Below are 22,296 nucleotides of genomic sequence, written 5' to 3'. Positions count from 1 at the left end.
CAGGTTCTCCTAGATAAAAATAGTAATAGGCTCCTGGGTGCGAGTCCTGTTAGATCAGCTTTACCGGACTAATACATATGTAAAGGAAGCAGTCTTCTGTGGGAAGCCCCATCAGTTAATAACTGAAATGGATGATGAGAGCGTTAAAATGCCTTCTATCAAAGCAGATCATTAGCTGCCTGACTAACTTTACCTGCTTCCTAAGTACTGATAGAGAAGTGTCTGCTAACAGAAAGAACTCAGTGGCATTTAGGATTATATGTTTTAGCTGTCAGGTACCTGGCTTAATTTGAATGGGAAAAAAAAAAAAGTTGATAAAAAAGAAGACATACCTAATAAAGAATAAAGTTAATAGACCCTTATAAATTTCTAACCTGCTAAATGAATATGCAATTAATCATATAGCTTGCACTCGTATACATCAGTAGTGCTGTGTGTGTAGGGCGTGCTGCTCTTACTGATTCTTATTCTTAATACTGGAGAGAAGAAGGAATGATCATCTTTTTAACAAGTAGTAATTCTTAGGGTCACATTTCATCTAATTCCCAAAGCATTCACATGTAATCTGTATCCGTCTGTGCTCATTAAATGTTAGCTGGAATGGGAATGGTGTGTAGTAAGGTCACTCCACAGACTCTTACGAAACATGTATTTCTTTAATGGCAAGCTGAGGTCTACACATGAAATAGATGCCTGAAATAGCTGTTTACGTTCGTGAGGATATCTGTGCTCTGTACCACTGGGGACTGTGAAATTTTGTTACTGAATTCCATCAGAGAAGATCCAGACTTTAGGAGAGTCCTGAACTGGTTACACCACTCAGTCTCAGGCCGTAGAACCAGATGGAGAATAAATCTGCACCCTGCGAGAGGGTGGATTTACTATGAATCCTATCCCTTCTCCTCACCACATACAAAGCTTTGCTGCTTGTATTAATCTGTCACACAGTTCTTATCTTTGAAAGAAGCCTGGATCGTCATACATGTTGCTGTATATTTTTTTTTTAATATCAGCTTCCGTATTGAACATATAGCTCTTCTAAGAAAATTTAATTAAAGGGAGTTGATTGAGAGTCATTCAAACAGCTGCACCATTATTAGTAACAGAGATCTCTAATGACTTTGCTAACTTGATGATAAATTTCTGTAAGGGAAGAGAAGCTTTCAGGGAACTTGATGGTCAAGATACAGACCAAACAGAAATGGCTGTTCTCCCTCTCGAGTATGTGGCCTATGGTGTGTCTCTTCTGACAAATAAACCACATTTTAAAAGAGGATATAGATGCTCAAAATGGACATAGCTCAACAGAGTCCAGAGAGTTAGAAGACAGTACAGCAACTGAGAATCGGGCCAGCGGTTTATAGTAAAATAGCCACTGCTTACTTGGAAATCCAAGAAGCTTAATTTCATTAAAGTCCCTTTGTTTTTTTAAAAGGACACAAATGTGAATTTTACTGGGTAGTTCTTCATATTAAAGGTGCTTAAACATTTTTATAACCCCCACTACTGAAATTAAAAAAAGGATTGATCTGGTTTTACTCATTATGTACATAATCACTTTAGATTTAATCATTTAATTCTGCCCATTGAATTACAAGGAAGATGAATGAAATTACAAATAACTGGTTATATTATGGAATTTGCTCCACTTGAGTATGTGAGAGGAATATAAGCACTTTGCATCAGGTATTTGATGTGGAATCACTTGGATTTCTTTGGTTTGATTATGATGGTTTTAGCACGTGTGGAAAGGGCAAGGGTAAGAATTTCCAAGGGCTTACATGTCCGATTTACAAAGGTGTTTGAATACCTAAAGGTGCAGATAAGCACCAAAGATGATCTTTAAGAATCACACTAGAGGTATGCATCTCATTGACTTATTGACATCTCATTGACTTCATCTGACACCTAAAAGCATCCATCTTTAGAAAATTTAGAATTCAATTCCCCACATATATCTTAAGCAGAAGAAGCATTGAAAATTATGTCAGATATAGCCATGAGAGAACCCTGGTGTTATTGTTGTCTCTGCAAGAGAGCTCCAACATAGAATAATCTTTTGAAGTTATAACCTATCCCTATGCGTTCCTGACTACTTGGTTCATCTCCATGAACCAATAACTCTTTAGGGTTTCATTGTGCAAATAACTGAAAATCTCCAGTTGTCACTTTTATATTTTATATATATATATGCATGAGTGAACTACCATGAGCATATATGTCAACTGAATACTACTGCATTTACTACTTACTTGTTCCTGGATGCGAATCATATATTAATGAACTACATAAAGTTGACAGAGATAAATAAAAATATTTTCATCTGAGATAGAAGTTTCCTGTAGCAGAACGTGGGGAGCAGTTAACAGGATTAGGTGGTAAACTATTTTTATCAATACCTACATTTGAAAGGCCTAAAGTGAGGATAGGCTTCCCTAACAGAGGATTTCTTCTGTCAGGGATATTTTCCTTTCAACTTTTCTTTGTCAGGTGATCTGCCAAAATCTGAATCTAGATTATTAGTTGGGATTCATGAACAGAATTGACTTACGTCCTCACAGAGTGGCTGTGCTATAGCAAATGCCACCAGAGCCTTTACTTGTTTCTTGATCTATATTCCTTTTCTGATTATTACGGGGTGGAAGGGGGTTGTGTACAATTTAACATTTTTGTTTATATAGGTTTCATCCAAAAGTCACAGTTCCTACATGAAGTTTTTAGGCAAAGCTTTTTAATAAAACAGTTTTGGTCACTAGTGCAGAGGCTCACAAAAGAAAATCATCCCTCTGAAGGTCACATTCATAATCACGTTCAACTCGGTGTATGTAATGACAAATACATTTGAAATTAAGTGTGCTTATCAAAAAGACATTGTAAAAAGAATGTTCTGTATAATAAATCACAGAAACGTCTAGTTTGTTTATCAAACAATTTTTTATTATTTAGCTGAAATCACTAGCTTTCTCACAAACATTTTGGGACCAGAACAGAAGCTCAGAAAATGTGCAAAACCTCAGAAGGTTTTGTAAATTGACTTGCAGCCCGTGCAGCAGTGTTAAAAGAGCAACTCCAGCTGAGTCCTTAACTTGGTGTAATGAAGCTGGATCATGGAAGTGTTTAATTTATGTATGAGAAAATACGTAGTGTTATTGACACTTGCTTAGCAGATGACTAATGGGAAAGATTTTGAGCACACTTACTGCAGCTTTTACTCAGATCATTAGAAAAATATTTTTAAAGTGTAATCACTGATGCAGCTTTGTACGTGGGATAGCAATCTAGCAACCACCGTGAAATGCAGTCAGTTTGTGAGCATGATATACTACCTTGCAAATCTTGTTTGCACAGATTATCAGAACAGGACTTTAATGAAATATTTGGAACATGGTGTCTCTGGATGGAAAGACAGGGAAACTAGTGAGTTGACAGGTGGCGAAATCCATAAATACAATCAACAAAATTATGAAATGTTGAAAGACAGGGAGAAAAGGTCTACCATCACAACAAAATTAATTCTCAGGGGAGCTATATTAATACGAGCGATACCATCTGTACTATCAGTTTTGCAGAAATGTCTATGACCCATACTGTTGGTATGTTCTGAACCAACCAACATAGATGAATAAAATACAGACAGTTTTTTTTATTCTGCTGAATTCATTCTTGAAGTTGAAGTTGCCTTTGTCTGCTTTGACAAGGCAGTAGGTGAAGATGATGAATGGCATAGTTGCCAATGCCCTTTTAAATGTCTGAGCAAAACCACAGTGTCAAATGGAAAGGCATTTTATCACACATGTTAACACAAGAGGAAGCAAAACCGTTTTACGTGGAGGTAATGGAAGGAAGATGTGTGGCAGTAATGAAGAAATTTTGCTTCAGCGATTCTGGAAGAAACAGGCTTCTCAGTAGCCATTGCTATGTACACCATTAATGGTGATACCATGTGAGACTACTAAAAAAATCAATAAAAAAGCTGGTTTGCCATTCCTTAACAAGAGCTAATATCTGATGCAATTTAACAGGTCGTCTGATATATTCTGTGACTGCACAATCAGAGCAGAAAATAGTTTTCTAGGAAATATGTAACATCAAGAACAAAAGTAGTAGTTAATTATTTTTAAAATAGAACAAAAAACGTGGTAAGAACATTCTACAAAAGAAAAGGATGAAAATAAGTTTAAAACCAAACCAAAACACTCTACTGGTCAATTCCTCAAAGAACAAAAAACCAAGAGAAACAAGGCAGTGAAGTATCAAGCTAGCTCCTTTATCATCGGAATGTGAAATTTGCTACTTCTTCGTTGAAGCAGGGACATGTAACCTTCACGGAAGGCCTGTGTCTTTCTAGTAATATAGATTTACTTGAAGTAACATACATTTTCCTGAAGGAAAAGGGTCAGCCTGACCCAGGTCATTGCTTAAAAAATGCTAAGGCAGAGCTTCCTTTCGCTAGAAACACCATTGCAACAGCGTAATTGAATCCACCACGCAAGTGGATATAAATGAGAATGGTTGGCACTACTTTGGCTTTTAAGAAGTAATACATAATCCTGTAATGGAAAAGTCTGTTCCAGAGCAAATGCCAAAAGACAGAAGGGTCTGTGTGTTTTTCAAACATGTTAACCATCCTGTCTTAACAGTTCTCTTCTTGTAGCTCATTGTATGACAGGGGTATCTCCCGTCTACGTTACATGTGAAGAACCCATCCCTTCTTTCTCAGAAGAGGCATTGACTGCATTCCTGGCTCCTTGATCAAAGAAAAATTGTCTGACTGTCTCGTCTCTGACTAGGCCAACAGGTCAGTCAGGAAAGCAGATAAATCTGCTGGCATTTGCATCTCTCAACAGTGTTGAAAAGGAGGAGTGTTGAATAAGTGAATTCCTGCAAAACGAGAGTTAGCAGTTACTTTGGTGCAGATAGAATGAAAGATCTTTTAAAATGCATACACAGACAGAGTTGAAATACCTTGAAGTAGATGGCAAAGACTAGACCTTTATGTAACTGTCCCAGAGAAATGTTTTAAGCACATCTTTGCAAAGTTGTCTTTGTTGCACATCATGCTTTAAACCAAGCTTCGGTCTCATGCTCTGAGGAACACTGATAGTGTGACAGACCTAACAGATCAAATGGTTGGGTCCACTTTTTAGAGGAATATTAAGATGTGCCCCTTTATTATCCAATTTTTGTGTTCTTTTTAAGTAAGGACAAGTCTTTTTGGGTATTTGAGCATGAAAGGTTGTTAGCCTGGGGTCTTAGCCAATAAATTAATGTTTCAGTGAAGGCAGTCAACCACCCGCTCAAATTTAACCTTTTTAATTCTATTTATTGTCTGCAAATATAGCACCAGATTAGATGTTTCCTGGAGAGCTGAGTTTGGTGTGAGGTATTCATCACTTTGTTATAGCTTCTTTGAGATCACTGTGAAGTAGTCCCTTGTACTAAATGAATAACTCTCTTATCGTGACCTTTTAATCGCTTCATCATGAAGAGGTCTTTTATTTGCTATAAGAGTCTACTTCATGTTACCCCTGTCAAAGGAACTATAATACCATAAAACGGCCACAACAGAGAATAATACAGAAATATGGTACAATAAGAGAAAATTAGTGAAGGTAGGCCTAGTTGACTACAAGCAGCATCATGGCTTGCTAATGGGAAGTGCTGGAGTGAATAACTAGCTGTGAGCTCAATTGTTGGAAACTGCCTATAGAGGTGGTATTTTACTCAGTTTTGTAACAAAGTAGTGGAACAGAAGAGGAACAATATAAGCCAGCTAGCAGGACCAGCAGCACCAAAGAAATCACAGAGATAAGGGAGATGAATAGGGCATGACCAAAAAGGAAGTTTAAAACTAAAGATGAAATTTAGCCATAGTGATACTTGTGGAACTTACTCCTACGGACAAGTTTCTCTTTTCATGTTGTCTTAACATAGGTATAGTTATTGAAGACGCTGGAGTTCACACTCCAGTGCAGAACTGATACAAGAAGGGAAGAAATCTAATTTGCAGTGTTTAAAGCATTTGAAGAGTTTGAGCAGGGTTTCTAGAGAATAGTTTGGAGGGATGGAGTCCTGGCCATGTTGGCTGCCTGAGTCGTAAAGGTTTGATTGCAGTGCAAGAGTGTTTAATATCATTCATTTGAAAAGTAGTTGGGAAACCTGTTCAGAGCTCAACCTACAGGCAGATAAATACTCAAAGCCAAGACAGACAGTCTTTTTTTTTTTTTTTTTTTTCACAAAATTCCATAAAAGACTAAATAAGAAATTGAGTACTATTGAAAAAAAAACCCAATAGCATACAAAAAAAATCCCTAGGGAGTCTAGCACCCAGAGATACCATCAAAGGTGTCTTGGTATCACTCTGGGAGACTCCTAGAGAAGAGAAGAGGACTTAGCACATGTGAAACACCCACTGCGTTCCTGCTTTTCCATGTGGCATATCCATGCTAAACAATTAGTGATGATGTTAAGCAAGGTAGTGAGTGAAAAGCAGGAAGTTCATGTCCTCAGGTACTGAACTGGCAGATTCCTGAGAAAACCATTTGCCTTTTTCAGTCATGTCTTTTATCCTCCAAAAGAGGAAGGCTCTAAATGTCAGTCTGCTCTGCGTACATTACCTTCATCAGTCCCAGGAACCTGTGTTTTCCAGCCACCATGCCCACACCCTGCAGATCTGCTTACTGCTTTCCCTCCCTGCTGCCTGTTCTCTTTTGATCTGATTCTCTTCAGCCCTTTAAGGGACTCAGTTTGGTTTTGTTCTGAACTTGTTCTGTCTTTTTATCATTTCTCTTTGTTCCTATGCTGATATTTTCAGCCCTATCTTTTTGTCTTCCATCTTCCATCTCACATCCTTGCTGGTTTACACATCTGCTTCACCCAGCCCAGTTTTCCATTTTCCCTTTGCATTTCTTCAGACCCAGAGGCCATTTATCGCATTTCTTGTCCTTTCTCCAGCTCCACAGGGTCTTTTCATCTCCTCATGTCATTCGTAAGCAAACAGCAGAGGAGCATCTGGTATCTGCTTTCTTACTGCTGGAGTCAGATTGTCTGGAGAAGAAAAAGATATACTGAGACTCTAGTCTCTACTTCAAAATAGTCCCGTTGTATGTCTTGATTTTCTTTTGTATCCTCATCATTTTGGAGCATCTTCAGTTCAGGTTTGTGCTCAGAACCTGGACATTTCATTTTATATGGAACGTGATTTTTAGAATATTTTTTTTCAACAACTTTTTTACCGATTTCTTTGCACGTACTGTTTCACTTGAATCAGCTTTTGCAGAATTTTGTAAATATCACCACATGTAGAAGTGTCTCTCTTCAAAACAAGATGGTATTTTTTCTGCATTTGCCAATTTTCTCTTTAGCAATCTGTTTAAATAAATACAATATGTGAAGAGCATATTACCTTGGAAAAACTGAGAAGAAAACCAAATCTTGGCTTGATTCTTTGTTCCATGTTATCCCAAAGAGCAAACTAAATTAAACCATCACAAAACACACTAAGGAGACTTGATGCAGCTTCAAGAGCCAGTGATTTAAAACATATTTTGATTTCAATTAAGAGTTTTCAATATGTGTGGAGATACTCAATCCAAGTTCCCCGTAAAGGATACCTCTCATACGGGATTTGGATTATATCGGAAGGACCCTGTAAAGAGATTGGACTGTTTAAAGTACCCGGCAGTATTAAAGTATTCAAATACATATTTTTATAAGACAGATTTAGTATCCTCAGCTACAATGTCCAGAAGCAAGCACCCTCACCAGCATCATATTTCTATGGGGATAAAAGTTTGGTCGTGTTGTCTGAATTTATATTTTCCATTTCCCCTTACACGAGTCCAGATCAAAATACGCATGCACATTGTGAAGCTGCCTGCAAATCAATTCAGGAAAAGACAAGTTTCTGTAAATCCTGAAATATTTGTAACGTCAAAATTTCAATCGTACTGAATACGAGTGTGAGCGTACACTTGAGAATGATGTGCGTGTACATGTGTATCAATATAAAAAAATGCAGACGTTCTGCTTGAGACTTGAGACTTACCAGCTTCACCGTCATGTAACAATGATTTCAGTGAAGTCATACCTGGTTTTTAATGCTGAAGGTGAATAAGCCAGAAAAAAATTCATATAAATTTTTGTCATAAGTCATCTCATACAAGACTCAAGAAACATATTTTATGTGATAGTGTAACTAATAGAATTTCAAATGACAGTGATATATGAGGCTTTGAGAAGTAGCAATGCAGAACATTCTTTTTTGAATAATTCACTCATCTGAAGTTATTATATATTCAAAAATGATTGAGTTGCGTATCCAAATATAGGCTGGTCTATCTCAGCTCTTGATGTAGGAGAAGAAAAGAAGTTTCTGCAGTTATTCTGAACTGTGGTTTGTATCACATTACTGTTGGTTAGATGAACTGAGTTTAATTGATTGTGAATTAATTAACATTCTGCAGTGGATGTCTTTTTCTTGAGATAATTAATCTTATTGAAAAATTATATGTGGGACAGTTGAAGCTTTAGCAGATTTTCTAGAGGTGCTTTTTTGTTTAGGCTTCCTTGACAGCCTTTTTTCTTACAGATAAATTATGTGTCTAGAAATGTCTCGCCTTTATATTTATTTTGGTTTGGCAGCATATAGTTGTTATGGCTGGTAATATTTCATACCCCAAAGTATTAATGCTAACCATAAATTATTACCAATGATATGCAGTAGTTCTTATCAATCATGACAAGTAATTGATGTTGATTGAAACAAATAAATACGATGCTTTGCAAAGTAATAACCTTGTCATTTAACTTCAGTGCTGCAAATACATCAAGCTATCTTAGATTAACTCTTTGCAATTAGATACAGAGCTTTGAGAACAAGATGTTCCACCTATAAAGGCCAGAAGTTATACAAAAATCTGTGGAGATTTAGACATCAATTAGAATTTACCTCTTAGTTTTTGCTTCCAGGATTGGGTAGAAACATTAGGATTCAAAGGTGGAAATTCATCATCTCATTATTAGAGACTCTTTGGTTGGTTGTTTCTCAGGTTTTACTCTGAAACCCACTGAAGAACACACTGGGAATCTCTGCTTGAGTATGATACTATTTTAAAATGAGAAGTCCCATAAACTTTATTTCAGATGTAGGAGGTCAGGGATGATGATCATAGCAGTCCTTTCTAGCTGTATGTACTATGAATTAATGTATCATTAACTGCAGTTTGAAATTAAGGTAAGCTGAAAAGACTTACTGGATTGTGGTGCAAATCCACAATTCATGAAGGAGTTAAATTCTGTGCCTCTCTCTACCCCAGATATAATCCATATGAAATCAGTCGTTAACTCATGTGATTAAGTTCTTGCTGAATCTAGTGTTTGGCAAATGACAACCAAGCACTACACCTCCCAAGAACAAAAGGTACCCCTTTACTGAAGCACAGTGTGAACCATTTCTGGAGTGTACCCCAAAGTGAGTTGAGCTTTGGTATCTATATAGAGTCTGAGGTTTCACTGTATTTGTTGCCATGGCATGATATCAACAGAATTCCAATCTTTAACCAATCTTATTTTCATAAATATGCAGATCCAGTCCCTTATTTAAATAGTATGCATTTTATTCAAACTCTTCATTTGTAGTGTAAGTGTTATATGGTGGTTTTGTGTGTCTGCAGCTTGGAAGTTGATGCTGCAGAGCTCTCTTCACTTTTTATTCACTCAATAGCAGATGACATGAAATCCAAACATGACCATGCCATATTTTGTTGTTTAATCCCCTTTAGAAGCAGTTCCTATGCTGGAGAACACGTGGAGTCAGACTGGACAGGCAAATGGGGAACATTTGAAGTGAATGATAATGCAGTTAAAGGAAGGTGGATTTCATCTAATAATGTTATTGATAACATTAACATTTTTAATTTATTTAGCACATAAATTACAAAATAGATGGAGGATTCATCCAGCAGCTGTACTTTGCCTTTGGCAGTAGTCATGCTGCTACTAGTTTCGTCTTGCTAACTCCATCACAGGTTTTACTAACGGGGGTGTCACACATCTCATAGTACAAAAAGGAGAAAAGAATATATCACTTTTATTGTTTTGTGAAAGTTCTGTGAGGAATGGAAGTTTATTATGCGAATGTTGATCCACTTTTTTGGAGAGCAAGAAGTTGCTGTTTGGAATCCTGATGACATAAGGCAAAGACTAATGCCCTCCCACTGTAACTCATTTGCTTTCAGCAGACTACCACAAAGGATGAAATCTGGCCACAAATAATTTGGCATTCTCCAAATGTGTAGCAGACTAAAGAGTTTGTATATGACATTAATGACCCGCTCAAAGTATTTTCTCATTTTCATTGCTGGAAATCTGAATTACACCAGTGTACACTGAGCAAAACTGAGAAAAATAATTTAGATAATAATTTCCAGAATTTATATAGCTAATATGTATAGACTTTGTATAATTTTGTATAATTTGTATAGGCTGTGATTTCGTACAGAGAGTGAATTTGAATATGTAGTAACTGAACTTACTGAAAATACATATTACGATTATTTGTTTTGGCTGGCTCATTTCATGCTAGCTGAAAATTAAGTAACAAAAGTCAGATCTCTGCTGTACAACAGAATATGTTATAGAGCCATCCAACCTCCTTTTAGTCTTAATTTGTATGTTGTCGCACTGTGTGTAGATACTAATTGCGGTCTGGAAATGCTGTGCCTGGATCAGTGCAGCATCGTGCTTGAGAAGCCGTGCCAAAGCCCTGCACCGCGAGCTCGTGCACACCTAGCTCAGGGCTGCGCTTCGTTGCACTCCCAGTTAACTGGGGTTAAATCATGTGGAGTTAGTTGGGTTGTGTGCTTCTGTGGGATAGACTTACCCAAAGACATCAGCACAGTTTCATGTCGTCTGCTGTGTGACTTGCTTTTGATGTGACTGTCGAAAGCATAGTGCATTAATTTCAGTAATCCCTTCAAAAGGTCTCAGTAACCATCCTGTGCATCTATATTTCATTATGTTCCCCTTACATTCTCTCCACCCTGCATCTGGTACTTGCTTATTATTTGTAGTTCGTGGCGTGTTCTGCAGGCTCCATTTTTCTTCCAAGACACTTTTATCCCAAAGGCAAAAGAGGAAGTAATACGTGTTTGCATTTCTTTGTCTAAATTGAATTTTTGAGTCTTTAGTGAAAGTTTATTGAAGGTTTGATCTTGGATCTGTGAATGAGGTTCCGTGTGTCATCGTGTGGGAGTACTTCCTTGCATGAATGACGGGCGAATGATTGGCTTTTATCTTGGCCTTGTAATCGCTTTACCACAGCAAAGTCTTCTGATTCGGTTTTGAGCATAAGTAGATTTTTCAGTAATTCTTCAAATGCTTAATTCAATTGTAGAAAAGAGGATGAAGGCAAAATCCCACTTGAGTTGCTGTTCTTCAAGCTGTGTACAACAGCCAGTGGTTCCTGTGTCTGGCACCGACCAAAGTGGTTTGAAAAGATGCCGAACCATTTCACTAATGTATTATGAAAGATCTTAAAAAGTGAGAAGGGCCATGGATGACTGACGAAGTGAGTGTCCTTGGCAAGATGTATTCCTGTTTATTTCCCTGCTTCAATGTGTCCTCTCCTTTGATTTCTTTGTTCACGTGCATTTTGTGACATTTATTGTAAGACAGGTTATTATCAATTAGGAAAGATCATTTTTTTAGTTTCAGATAATCCTTTTTTTCAGCTGTGCTCAGGAATGTTTGTTTCTCAGTAACGTTGTTATAAATGTGATGGCCTGAAGAGATAAATGACACAAGATTTGTGCAGAGAGGTAATAGCTTTTATTAGACCAACTGATGTAGCTGGAAAAAATAGAAAAGCTTTCAGGCACACAAAACCTTTTCCAGGTCGGGTTCTTTTAGCTTTGAACTGCCTAATAACTGACTTGTGCCTGTGAAGCAATAAAAGGAGTGTCTTGATCTTCCTCTTTTTGTGAGTAACACTATTTGGGAGGCATCCATATATTGCAGCAGTTAACATTTCCCACAGCTAAAGTGGATCATTCTGCTTTTAATTCTGATTAATTCCTTTAATTCTTAGAATAATAATATAATAACTTTTCATTCAGACTAGTAGTCTCTTAAAATATTCGATTTTGTTTTCCATGTGATCAGAAGTGGAAATTAACCCATAAAAAATCTGATACCTCACTGATGAATTGTAAAGATCTGTACAGTTTTGAACCTTATCTGAGAAACTGCCTCTCTTTCCAAGTCAATGTATGTGTGTTGACATAAGTGGGATGGGCATGATGGCGTATTCTGCAATTTACATCGTATCATGATACTCTGCTGGGGTTTTTTTGTTTTGTTTTTAATGGGTAGGGCATGTTATTTGCTAGGTAAGATACAAGTAAAAAGATATCTAGAGTAGGAACGTTGTCTGTGAGATATATACCCCATTTAGCTGGTAAACTTTGGGATAACTGAAAGTATTATTGCAGATGCTAAAATTTTCACAGTATTTCATATACTGACACTTTTAATCATTCTTGCTCAGACTGAGTGCTGTTATGCCCTGTGACAAGTCTTGTTTGAATCTGAGAGGAGAATTTACAGAGTCTAGCAGCACCGAGAACCACAGAGACAAATTCAAAGTATGGGTGTCTGCATGGGTAAAAATGAAAATATGGGACAGTCTGTTCACTGCCTTGCAAAAAGCTGTGCTAGCAAAGGGGCATCATTACTGCTCTAAATAAATAACATGTGAAAGAATATAATGGGTTTATAATGTAGGAAATGGATAAAGGATGCATCAAGGTGTTTGGCATGCCCCAGCAATTTGTGATTACAGTGCTGCAAGGTTCTAATGTCATCAGCTCTCCTCCATTTCCCTGGAGCTGAGGGCCCTCGTCATCCTGTAGAAATACTGCTAGCGAGGTTTTCTTGGCAGCTTTTTAGCACAAACGCTGTTCTGCTGAGGGATGTTTTCCAAATTACCCAAGGACAGCAAACGGAATATTTACTGGAGTGTATTACAGAACTAGTGGAGGGTATGTGGCTAAGTGTGTATTGCACGTTGTTTTCCTGCATCTTGCTGGGCTATGCATTGAGTTCCATGATAGTATTTCATTTTTAGAAACCTTAGAAAGACAAAGACATTCCTTGAAAGGTAGAAAATAAAGGACATATAAAACCCGGAACAATATGTCATCTAAAAGTTCAGATTGTGATTGATAAGTATGAGGGTTTTTATTGTTGGTTGTTAGCTGAATAATGGATTGCTATTTCAATAAGTTTTGACTGGAGGAATTTGTCTTGAAATACTTTTTTTCATGTTTTTCTTTTAGGTCCTTTGCAATATAGTTCTGTAATTTTATTTTTTTTATACACAAATGCAGCTAACTTTTTCAATGCTGAGCAGCATCGCGTAAAAGCCTATTTTCAGTTTATAAATTGATGAAAGACTGAATTCAGAAGAAATACATGATATGCAACAGTAGTTACCTACTGCGTTCCGTGGCAAAAGAAAAATTAAATAATTTATATTGAGGGGGAAGTTTGCTGTCTTTCTGATCTAAAAAGCCATGTTCACAGTTCTTGTGGGGAACATTTTTCAGCTTATCACAACAGAAACAGGCAAGTTATTTACTTGTCAGAAAGGCCTGAGCCACTCATGGAGGTAAGGCTCCTCGCAGTGTCCCACCTTAACACGTATAGTTATATTATTAAATTATAGAAGGCCATTTTCCTTTCTTCATTTTCCTCCTCTGATACAACAGTGCAGAAATTACTGTAATGCATTTAATATTTTAAAAGGCTTTGCTCTCCTACATTGCTTCACTTCTCAGAGGCCTTCTCTGTGTCTATATTCATTAATTAATTCTCCTCTTTGTACCTAGGAATCTTTTTTTTTTTTTTTTTTTCACTAAAACCTTTCTCACTTGTCCTCAGTTTCACACTACTTAAGTGTGTAAATTTTCTGTCAGGTGGAGTAATTTACTGTCCATGATTAAATATTAGCCTTAGTTTAGTCTTTTGATACCACCCCATTTAGAAGGCAATGGAGTACAAGAAATGTTTGAACACATTTTGGAACAGAAATAGTAATACTTCAGATTTGTATGGTGAAGACGACGACCAGCCTTCGGTGTAAATACACCGTGAGAGGGGACAATGCAACCCGAGCTTTACTGGTGTGAGCTCTCAGTCTGTATCTTTGCAGACTCCATCATAAATTACCAGATATTTCTCTGATTAGTGCACATCCCACAAAATAAGAGTTATAGGGCAGAATCCCCCAAGTCTATGTATGCCTCTTCCAGAGGGGATGTGGCTGGTGGCAGCGTGGAAGGTTTGATCCTAGTATTTTGAGAGTCCCTAAGACTCTCTACGGCTGGCATCATGCTTGGTACCCTCAGCTGGGCTCCTCTTGTGTGATGCCAGATGTAGGATTAGGGATCAGGAGATGTGTGGTCCCAGCCACTGACATGGCTCTGAGCAAGCTAAAGCTTTACCCAAATAGTGGAGGTCCTTTTTAGGATCTCCACAGGTAAGGTTTTATACAAAAGTGCGAGAGCTTCCTAGGAATATGACACTTAATATGTAAGCTAGATTTGAAAAGAAAGTTATTTTCCGTGTCCTCTTTTTTTTTGTTTGTTTTAATTTCAATAATGATGGTGTTTCAGTATGTGGCTATTGCAAGCAGGATGAATTAGGAAACTTCCTACCTGTAATTTATTCATGGTGTTCCTATTAAGAAATAAAACTAACATGAGTAATCTGAGAAAAAAGTCAGCATCCGGTCGGGAAGTGACTTCACTGTAATGGTGCTCTCCTCTGGTCATGGAGCTCTTTCAAAGGTATTAATACTCTTAACACAAAGATATTAGTACTTCTACATGAAGATTTAGATAGAAATTTTACCACAAGGCAAGAGGAGAGTTTCCACATGAAATATGGTGTTCTTGTTGTTATAGCATATTTTCTGTTAAAGCTGTCAAAATGACTTACTAGTTTAGCATTTCTTGTTGAAATATGTTCTGTCTAAGAATTTAGTTTTTAAATATTCCTATTCTAAATACTTATCAGCCCTCCACACATTATCCGTGATATACTTTTCCCTTTTCCTGGAAGGGCAAGAGACCCATTCCTCTTCCCAGTAATTGGCTGTGTGAGACTGTCCCCTTTAACAGCTGCTGGCAAGTGCCCCTCTGGGTAGCCTCTGGCAATGCATGCCCTGTGCAGAAACCACCATGATTTAACCATTTATGTCCCTTTGATCTGCTATCTTTTACCTCTAGCAATATAAGATTTATGAAAGAAAGCAGAAGCTTTGAAGCCAGCCGTTTGTCTCATTGTCTTACCAGCAGTATTTGAGTAACTCTATCTTGACAGGCCCTCAATCGTGTTATTACCAACTCGATTTTTCCCAGAAACCTCACTGAACTTTAAACACTACGGTGTCCAAGCGAGTAGTCTACTTCTACTATGTATATAATTAGATGTATATGTATGTATAGTATAGAGACATGGTAGTAGATACGTTTGTGTTAACTGTTTAGAGAAAACAATTAAGTTGCTTAGAATATTCTTCTTGGTCTTTATGCCTCCTACAGCAATCATAATGTTGTTATAATTTGTCTCTGTTTCTGTCACACTTAGCACTTCTCAGAAGAGGCTGCTACGTTGCATGGCCAAACACTTTATCATAAGCTGTAATATAAAAAAAATCCAAAAAACAAACAAACAAACAAACAAACAAAAAAAAAAAAAAACAAAACCAAAACAGTCTGGGGCATACTGGTTAATATATGTGTGATTCATCTCACTGAAGCAACACTTTCGATGTTAGTCATCATAGACCTGGAAAATGGAAGCGATTCTTGTCTAAAAGGGAAATTCTATAGAAGGGGAATTCAGCTGTTGCACAAAGTGCAGTTACTAACCTTACAGACCTTTGTGGGCTTCTTGCAGCATCAGCCAGCAAGGATTTAGGACATGCTAAATGTGTGTGTTGACAGGGAACTAATAATGGAAATGGAGTCAGTGGAAGGATGTTTCAGATGGTTCTGTTTTGAACGACCTCCAGACAAAATAACAACCTCTGAAACCTCTCTTGTGTGTGACAGCAGCAAATTCCGATGGCTCTGTTTGTGTGTGATCCTCCTTTGTCTCTTCTCTCTGGAGGAGATACTGAAAGATTTCTGGTGCAGATAATATAAAGAGTTCCCGATACATACGTCTATATCAAGGTTTTGGCTTGACAGCTGTATCTGTTTCCATCTCACTGGAACAAGCCTGACACTGTCCAGAAATAAGTCCTTCATGTGCTGAGCAGAGATTCCATAACTCTGTAGACGTGAAGCTACAGTAAGTCTACTGGATGTCACCCTATGTTTATTTCTGGCAGTAGTTTGCATTAAAAAGAAGAGTTTCTCTTAGTACAGTCATAATTAGTCACAAATATATTTTATATTCCAAGTCCATGAAGTAATTTCAACTCGTAGTGAAACTAATTAATACTATGGAATTATGCTATTTTCATAATGCGAGAAATAGTGGTACAGAAATGAGCTAGGTTAAAACCAATCAGCCTAGCCTGGAAGACAGCTAAATGTCTGTTATTCACTATATGTATATAAACTAATACTTGTCTTTAGAGAAAATGTCTAATAGTTTCCTTTGATTTTAGCCCTTCAGTGTAGTGACACATCACATTTTACAGTGTACCATGCTGTTCCCCACTATGGATCTTCTGGGTCTGCATACTGCTATTTTGCACTTAAATTACAATCCCATTGATTTCAGTTGACTTCAACAAAATTTTGGACAATAAAAGACAGCAGCATAAGACTATCCATTAGATTTGCTTTTCTTTCCCATCGAGAGAATCCTGGGGTTTCTGAGACCAGTCATCACTGGTAACTTCCCAATGAATTAGGAAGGTTTACTGACAAATAGCTCTTTGTTTTACCCAAAATGTTGCATATGAAAAATCCCAGATAAAACAAACTTTCCCTGAGTTTCAAAGTCAGTCAGTCAAAATCAGACTGGAAGGCATTTAAGGAAAGCCACACCAAACAGAACCCCAGCGAGCGTTGTTTTTCTATTCTACACTGTGAGCAATATGCCAGAAGGTCGTTCAGGCTGTACATAGCATGTGGTCAGAAAAATACCATATTGGTCTGCATTTCAAGTAAAATAACTGCAATGTACATAGAATCACACAGAATCACAGAATGGCAAGGGTTGGAAGGGACCTCAGGAGATCATCCAGTCCAACCCTCCTGCTAAAGCAGGTTCACCTAGAGTGTGTTACACAGGACATCATCCAGGCAGGCTTTGAGTATCTCCAGAGAAGGAGACTCCACAACCTCCCTGGGCAGCCTGTTCCAGCGCTCTGTCACCCTCAGAGTAAAGAAGTTTTTCCTCATATTTAACTGAAACCTGTTATGTCTCAGTTTGTGCCCATTGCCCCTTTTCCCGTTATTGGGCACCACTGAGAAGAGTCTGGCTCGGTCCGTGTGACATCCACCCTTGTACGTGTTGATGGGATCCCCTCTCAGTCTTCTCTTCTTCAGGCTAGACAGGCCCAGCTCTCTCAGCCTTTCCTCATAGGGGAGATGCTCCAGTCCCCTAATCCTCACATCACATACAATCATTTTGAGCATAACTTGATGAAGAAGTGATTTGCTTTCTTAATGTATGTTGTAGGAGGTTTATGTTTGGTTTAGTTTTGGTTTTTTTAAATCCTTTTGTTGAACAAGAACACAGATTTTTCTGGTTGGGACCTTTTCTGTGCAGTTGTACAGGTTAAGTGTCTGGTTCAATGAATAGATGAGTATGTGTGACCTTCATAGTGCATTCAAACCCTGGTTCAAGTCTATTGGTTATAATTAATACAATAAAATCTTTCTTTCAGTAATAAAGATATTGGTGTTTACAGGGATCAAAAGACTGACCCTAATAATGGTAGTCTGTATTTAATCCAGTATTTGGTTTTGTAATTCTTATGCTTTCTTGGTTTTTTGTTGCAGGTTTTTCATTATTCTTATACTGCTTCATATGTGATTTACAACATACATACAAGGTAGGTCACATAGGTTTTTCAATATGATGTCAGTGGTTCTATACATAAGGTGATGCCAGTGCATTCAAGTAAAAATGTTTACGTTTTTTCAAGGGAAGTTTGGGAGTTAAACCCTCCAGAAGTAGAGGATTCAGTTTTACAGTATGCAGCCTGGGGCGTCCAAGGACAGCAACTGGTAAGCACAGTCATTAAAAATGTTGTGGTTTAATAATGTATTGACTCCAGACAGACTTAAGTAAAAAAAAAAAAAAAAAGTAAAAGCCTTAAGGTGAGTTTTATTATATATTTCTGCATGATGCTAGTATAGTCCTGTTACAGCTTTTAGGGCATCTATTTATGTATTTATTTTTATTGAAAATATGTAAACATGGTTTCAGTCTAATCCCAATAAGCAAATTGTACAATTGTTGAAAGAATCACATCTTTACGTAAATATGCACTCAAGTAATTTTCAGAATATATCTTTATGGCTACTGCGGTGAGAGGAGGAAAGCTGAAGGTGAAGAGAAGTTTTCAAGTGCAAGATCAATGAAAACTGTGGGCAAAAGCTTAACATCCAAAAGTGGATGTGATGTATTCAATGAAGAGTTGTTTTCATTTCAGTATGAAAATGACTGTCAATGTCAGTTGTGCTGCACTGAATTAATAAAACCAAAAATGTTGTGTTTCATATATAATTTTCTACCAAAAGTTTTGCTTTTTTTTGTGAAGATAAATCATCCATGATCATCATGACCAGTCTCACTATGAGAACAGAACTGTGACTTTAGAACAGCAGTGATTTTAAACTGACCTGTGGTGGTAGTTGAAGACAAGAGAAAGTCTTACAAAAGCTTCAACTCTCTGAATAAGAAATTCAGCTAATCCTTGTTATGATGTTCGAATAACCTCATTAATGCCCGCAGGCATGATCCTGAAGCCTCTTTGCACACCTGGCTTGTTCATGTCTAGAGAATATTCCTCATTGCTTATATCATTCATCAAGATGGTGGGAATGTAAAAAATGTTTCTGGTTAGAGCGTATTGCATTAAGCAAGTGGAGGCAGGAAGCAAAAAGTTATTGGAACACGCTTGGCATGTTTTAATAATTAATTAACCACATTAATTTATTAATAACGAGAGCATGGTGACAGGATGGATGGTAACACGTAGGTTATTTACCAGTCAGCACTATGGAACGCAGCAAGCTATGTAGGTTGTAGCAGAAAGGTGATGCATTTGTAAAACTGAGAAGAATTTAAAGACATTTTAAATTAAATTGCGGTTCATAAGATTTGTCTATGCTGTACCTCTGATTAGTAATCTAAAATACAACTAAAATTACATGCTGCGATTACTAAGAAATTATTTTTTTTTTTACTTTCCTGATATGTGTCTTAAGAACAGGAACAGATTTACCAATCATAAACTTCAGAAAAATAATAAATCAGAATAATGCTATCTTTATCAGTTTTGCCTAGATTGTTATTCTGGAAATACATGTGAATACTTTCAGATACAGGCACAGGTGGATTCCTATTATGTCTCAGAACTGCAAAAAAATAGGTACTCGTTTTAGGTACAACCTTAATCATCCAAATTTGAAAACGTTAGCATAATTTATACTTCAGTGAGGATAACATTACTCAACTTTGTTAATGTCCCTAGTAAAGTTAATGTCATGCTTTAAAAATATCTGCTCTGCTGTCGGCTTTATGGTGCCATATGGTCTGCAGAATTAGGAAATAATAACTTTGATTAAAAGACAAAATCTTCTGTGCGCTCAGAATGATACCAAGTGTTTTCATATGGATGTAACCCTGCAACGACAGTATAATGAAGGTCACTTCCATGAGAATTGCCGATAAGAAGGATGTCCTCTTGAAGCTGTTCATGTGGTAAAAGGAGCTTACTAAAGTGACAGAGGTGCCTTGCCACATTAGCCTCCCACCTCAGCAGCAAGCCAGAAATGTAGAAGCAGCATGAATGAATAAAGACTGTTGTGAATAATGGTTGGTGCTACTGCCCAAAGGAACAGCTGCCTCTAGCAGAAACAGGACAGCAGAGATCATTCCAGCAGAACAGGCTAAGGAGAGAAAAGATGTGTGACTGAGGTCACATTGCCATAGTGGTTCTCAGTTATAAAATTTTTCATTAGAACAAACACTTTATTGGTGAGGTTTCAATAAAGGTAGTACAGGAAGCGATCAGCAGTGACACTGGGTAAAAAGGAAGTCGTGAAGGAAAGACCTAAAGCATGGTAATCCATCAGCAGTAGCTATCGATAGCACATACCTGGGTTCAAACAGAGATGCAGTCTCAACAGACCCATGTTGCTACATACGCTGTGACTGGTTTACCAAAGTCCCTCCTGAAGCAATACTTATGTGTCTTTTCCCTGTAATAAGGGAAATAGTAATAATTCTTAATAAGTAAAACAAGCAGTGGAATACATACTTTACACAAAATGATCATAGTGTATTAACATGAGTAATCTCTGAGAGCCGTTCATTACAACTTGAAGAACAAGTGAACAAATTAACTGTATGAACACAAATTTCATCTGGAGACACCAGAGACCCATGACACGTACCCTGTAGCCATCAAATAAACAAAGCATCTGTAGATCTCTCAAATGAAATGGAATAGCATCCTTCCAGGTGCCGTGCAGAAGAGAATAGCAATACTATAGCTGTGACTGGTCAGCAAAATTAGCACGAGGTGTGAAACAAAAGGCACAGCTATGCCCGACTGAGCCAAAGGCCCTCACTTTACGCTTTAACTATTTGGAAGGTCCTGGATTAAATCCAGATGATGTGGGATAACACATGGACTTGGATCAACTATTTTCAATAAATTGGCTATAGTGTAAAACAGGATGTTTCCAATCCTTAGTTCTGCAGGCAACCTAAGTAACAATATAGCGCACAGAGGAATCTTAATTTGAGTTCTTCAAATGAGGGGGAATAGTCAAGAGTTTCAATTAGATAAGACAATGAAGAGAAAAAATAAAAATAAAAAAAACAAAGTAGAAATTAAATGTTTGAGCGGGAAAATTTGTATGAAGCCAGGAAGTGCTTATTGCACAGAGGAGGGAATATGGCTGCAGTGAAATCAAGTACAGAGCAACAGTTTACATCCTTGCGAAAGTCATGCATCAGTCTAAGTTGTTACGAATAATTTCTAGGGCTGTCTAATGGGGTGGCAGGCCACATGTGGCTAGTGACAAACGAGTTAGGTTTAGATCAGATACCAGATGACTGGGCCATAATACCATTGTTTTAAAGCTACCACGGTGGTTGCAAGTTATTTCAGTTTCTTGCTATTTACCTAGAGTAGAGGATTTTGTAAAGATTAAGAGAAAAGCTCAGCGAAGCATCTGCTGTTTGTTTCATGACATTTTGGTGGTGAAATTGAAAATGTTTGCCGTTGGGGAGAACAAACTTTTATCTAATGAATTAATGCATTTTAAGGTCACATAGCTGTTATTTTTGAGAACTGTTTTCAAGGTCACACTTTTTAAATTGCTATCTTTTAACTGTGTTAGAACTGTGCCAGATCAAAAATACCATTTCAGTGTGTCTTAGTATGTTAGGGAGCTGTTTATGTATTTTCAAAATATTTCTCATATTTGCTCATACTCGGTTAAAATTTTGAAAGAGATCAGTTGATTATCTCTTTACCTCGCCTCTGTAGAATCCATTACCGCAGCATTAAGTATTTCCAGGGAAAACAAACCAGCACAACTAGATACCTAATTGGTTTCATCAACATTTTTCTGCCTCCAGCTCACTTGATTAGAGATATCCCGTACCAGATAGGAAGGCTTTACTGAGGAGGAGAATGCCTTGGAGGGTTTTAAAGGGCCTCTGGTGTTGAAATACCCAATTTTTATCCAATGGTCTCTTTTCTTTGGCCTTCTATGATAGTTTGTAGCAAAGGTTTTCATGTTTCTGTTCTGGACCTGGCTTGTATGTGACGCAGGGGAGACAGCCTTTTCTGTCTAGATCTGTCTATGGAGATGTCTCACAATAGAAGCCTGAATATAAAAAACTGATCTCCGGTCTCCAGTCTATGCAAAGTTTTCTGTGAAAGATGTAGTGCTTCTCTGCAGTGCTTCTTGTGATACCAATACTTCTTCTATTCCATCTATGGATGGATTACTTCAGGTAGCTCCCAGTGAAGTGTGGTTAGAAGTTGTTCAGTTTTACATAGCTTTTTCTTAGAAGCTTTACATA

General features: G+C 37.5%; 1 protein-coding gene across 3 annotated transcripts in view; it reads left to right on the top strand.

Annotated features, from left to right (window-relative positions):
• DPP10 (dipeptidyl peptidase like 10) overlaps positions 1-22,296 on the top strand; it is a 235,183-nt gene that overhangs the window by 142,631 nt on the left and 70,256 nt on the right. For all 3 annotated transcript variants that reach the window (XM_035896713.1, XM_035896712.1, XM_009641235.2), the window contains 2 exons: positions 18,027-18,079; positions 18,173-18,254. In XM_035896713.1, coding sequence (XP_035752606.1) covers positions 18,027-18,079; positions 18,173-18,254 — 135 coding nt within the window. The remainder of the gene's footprint in view (positions 1-18,026; positions 18,080-18,172; positions 18,255-22,296) is intronic.

This window comes from Egretta garzetta, unplaced genomic scaffold (genome assembly GCF_000687185.1).
Source record: "Egretta garzetta isolate BGI_Z169 unplaced genomic scaffold, ASM68718v1 scaffold416, whole genome shotgun sequence".
NCBI lineage: Eukaryota > Metazoa > Chordata > Aves > Pelecaniformes > Ardeidae > Egretta > Egretta garzetta.
Note: the sequence above shows the minus strand (reverse complement) of the source record. Positions and strands in the feature narration are given on the sequence as shown.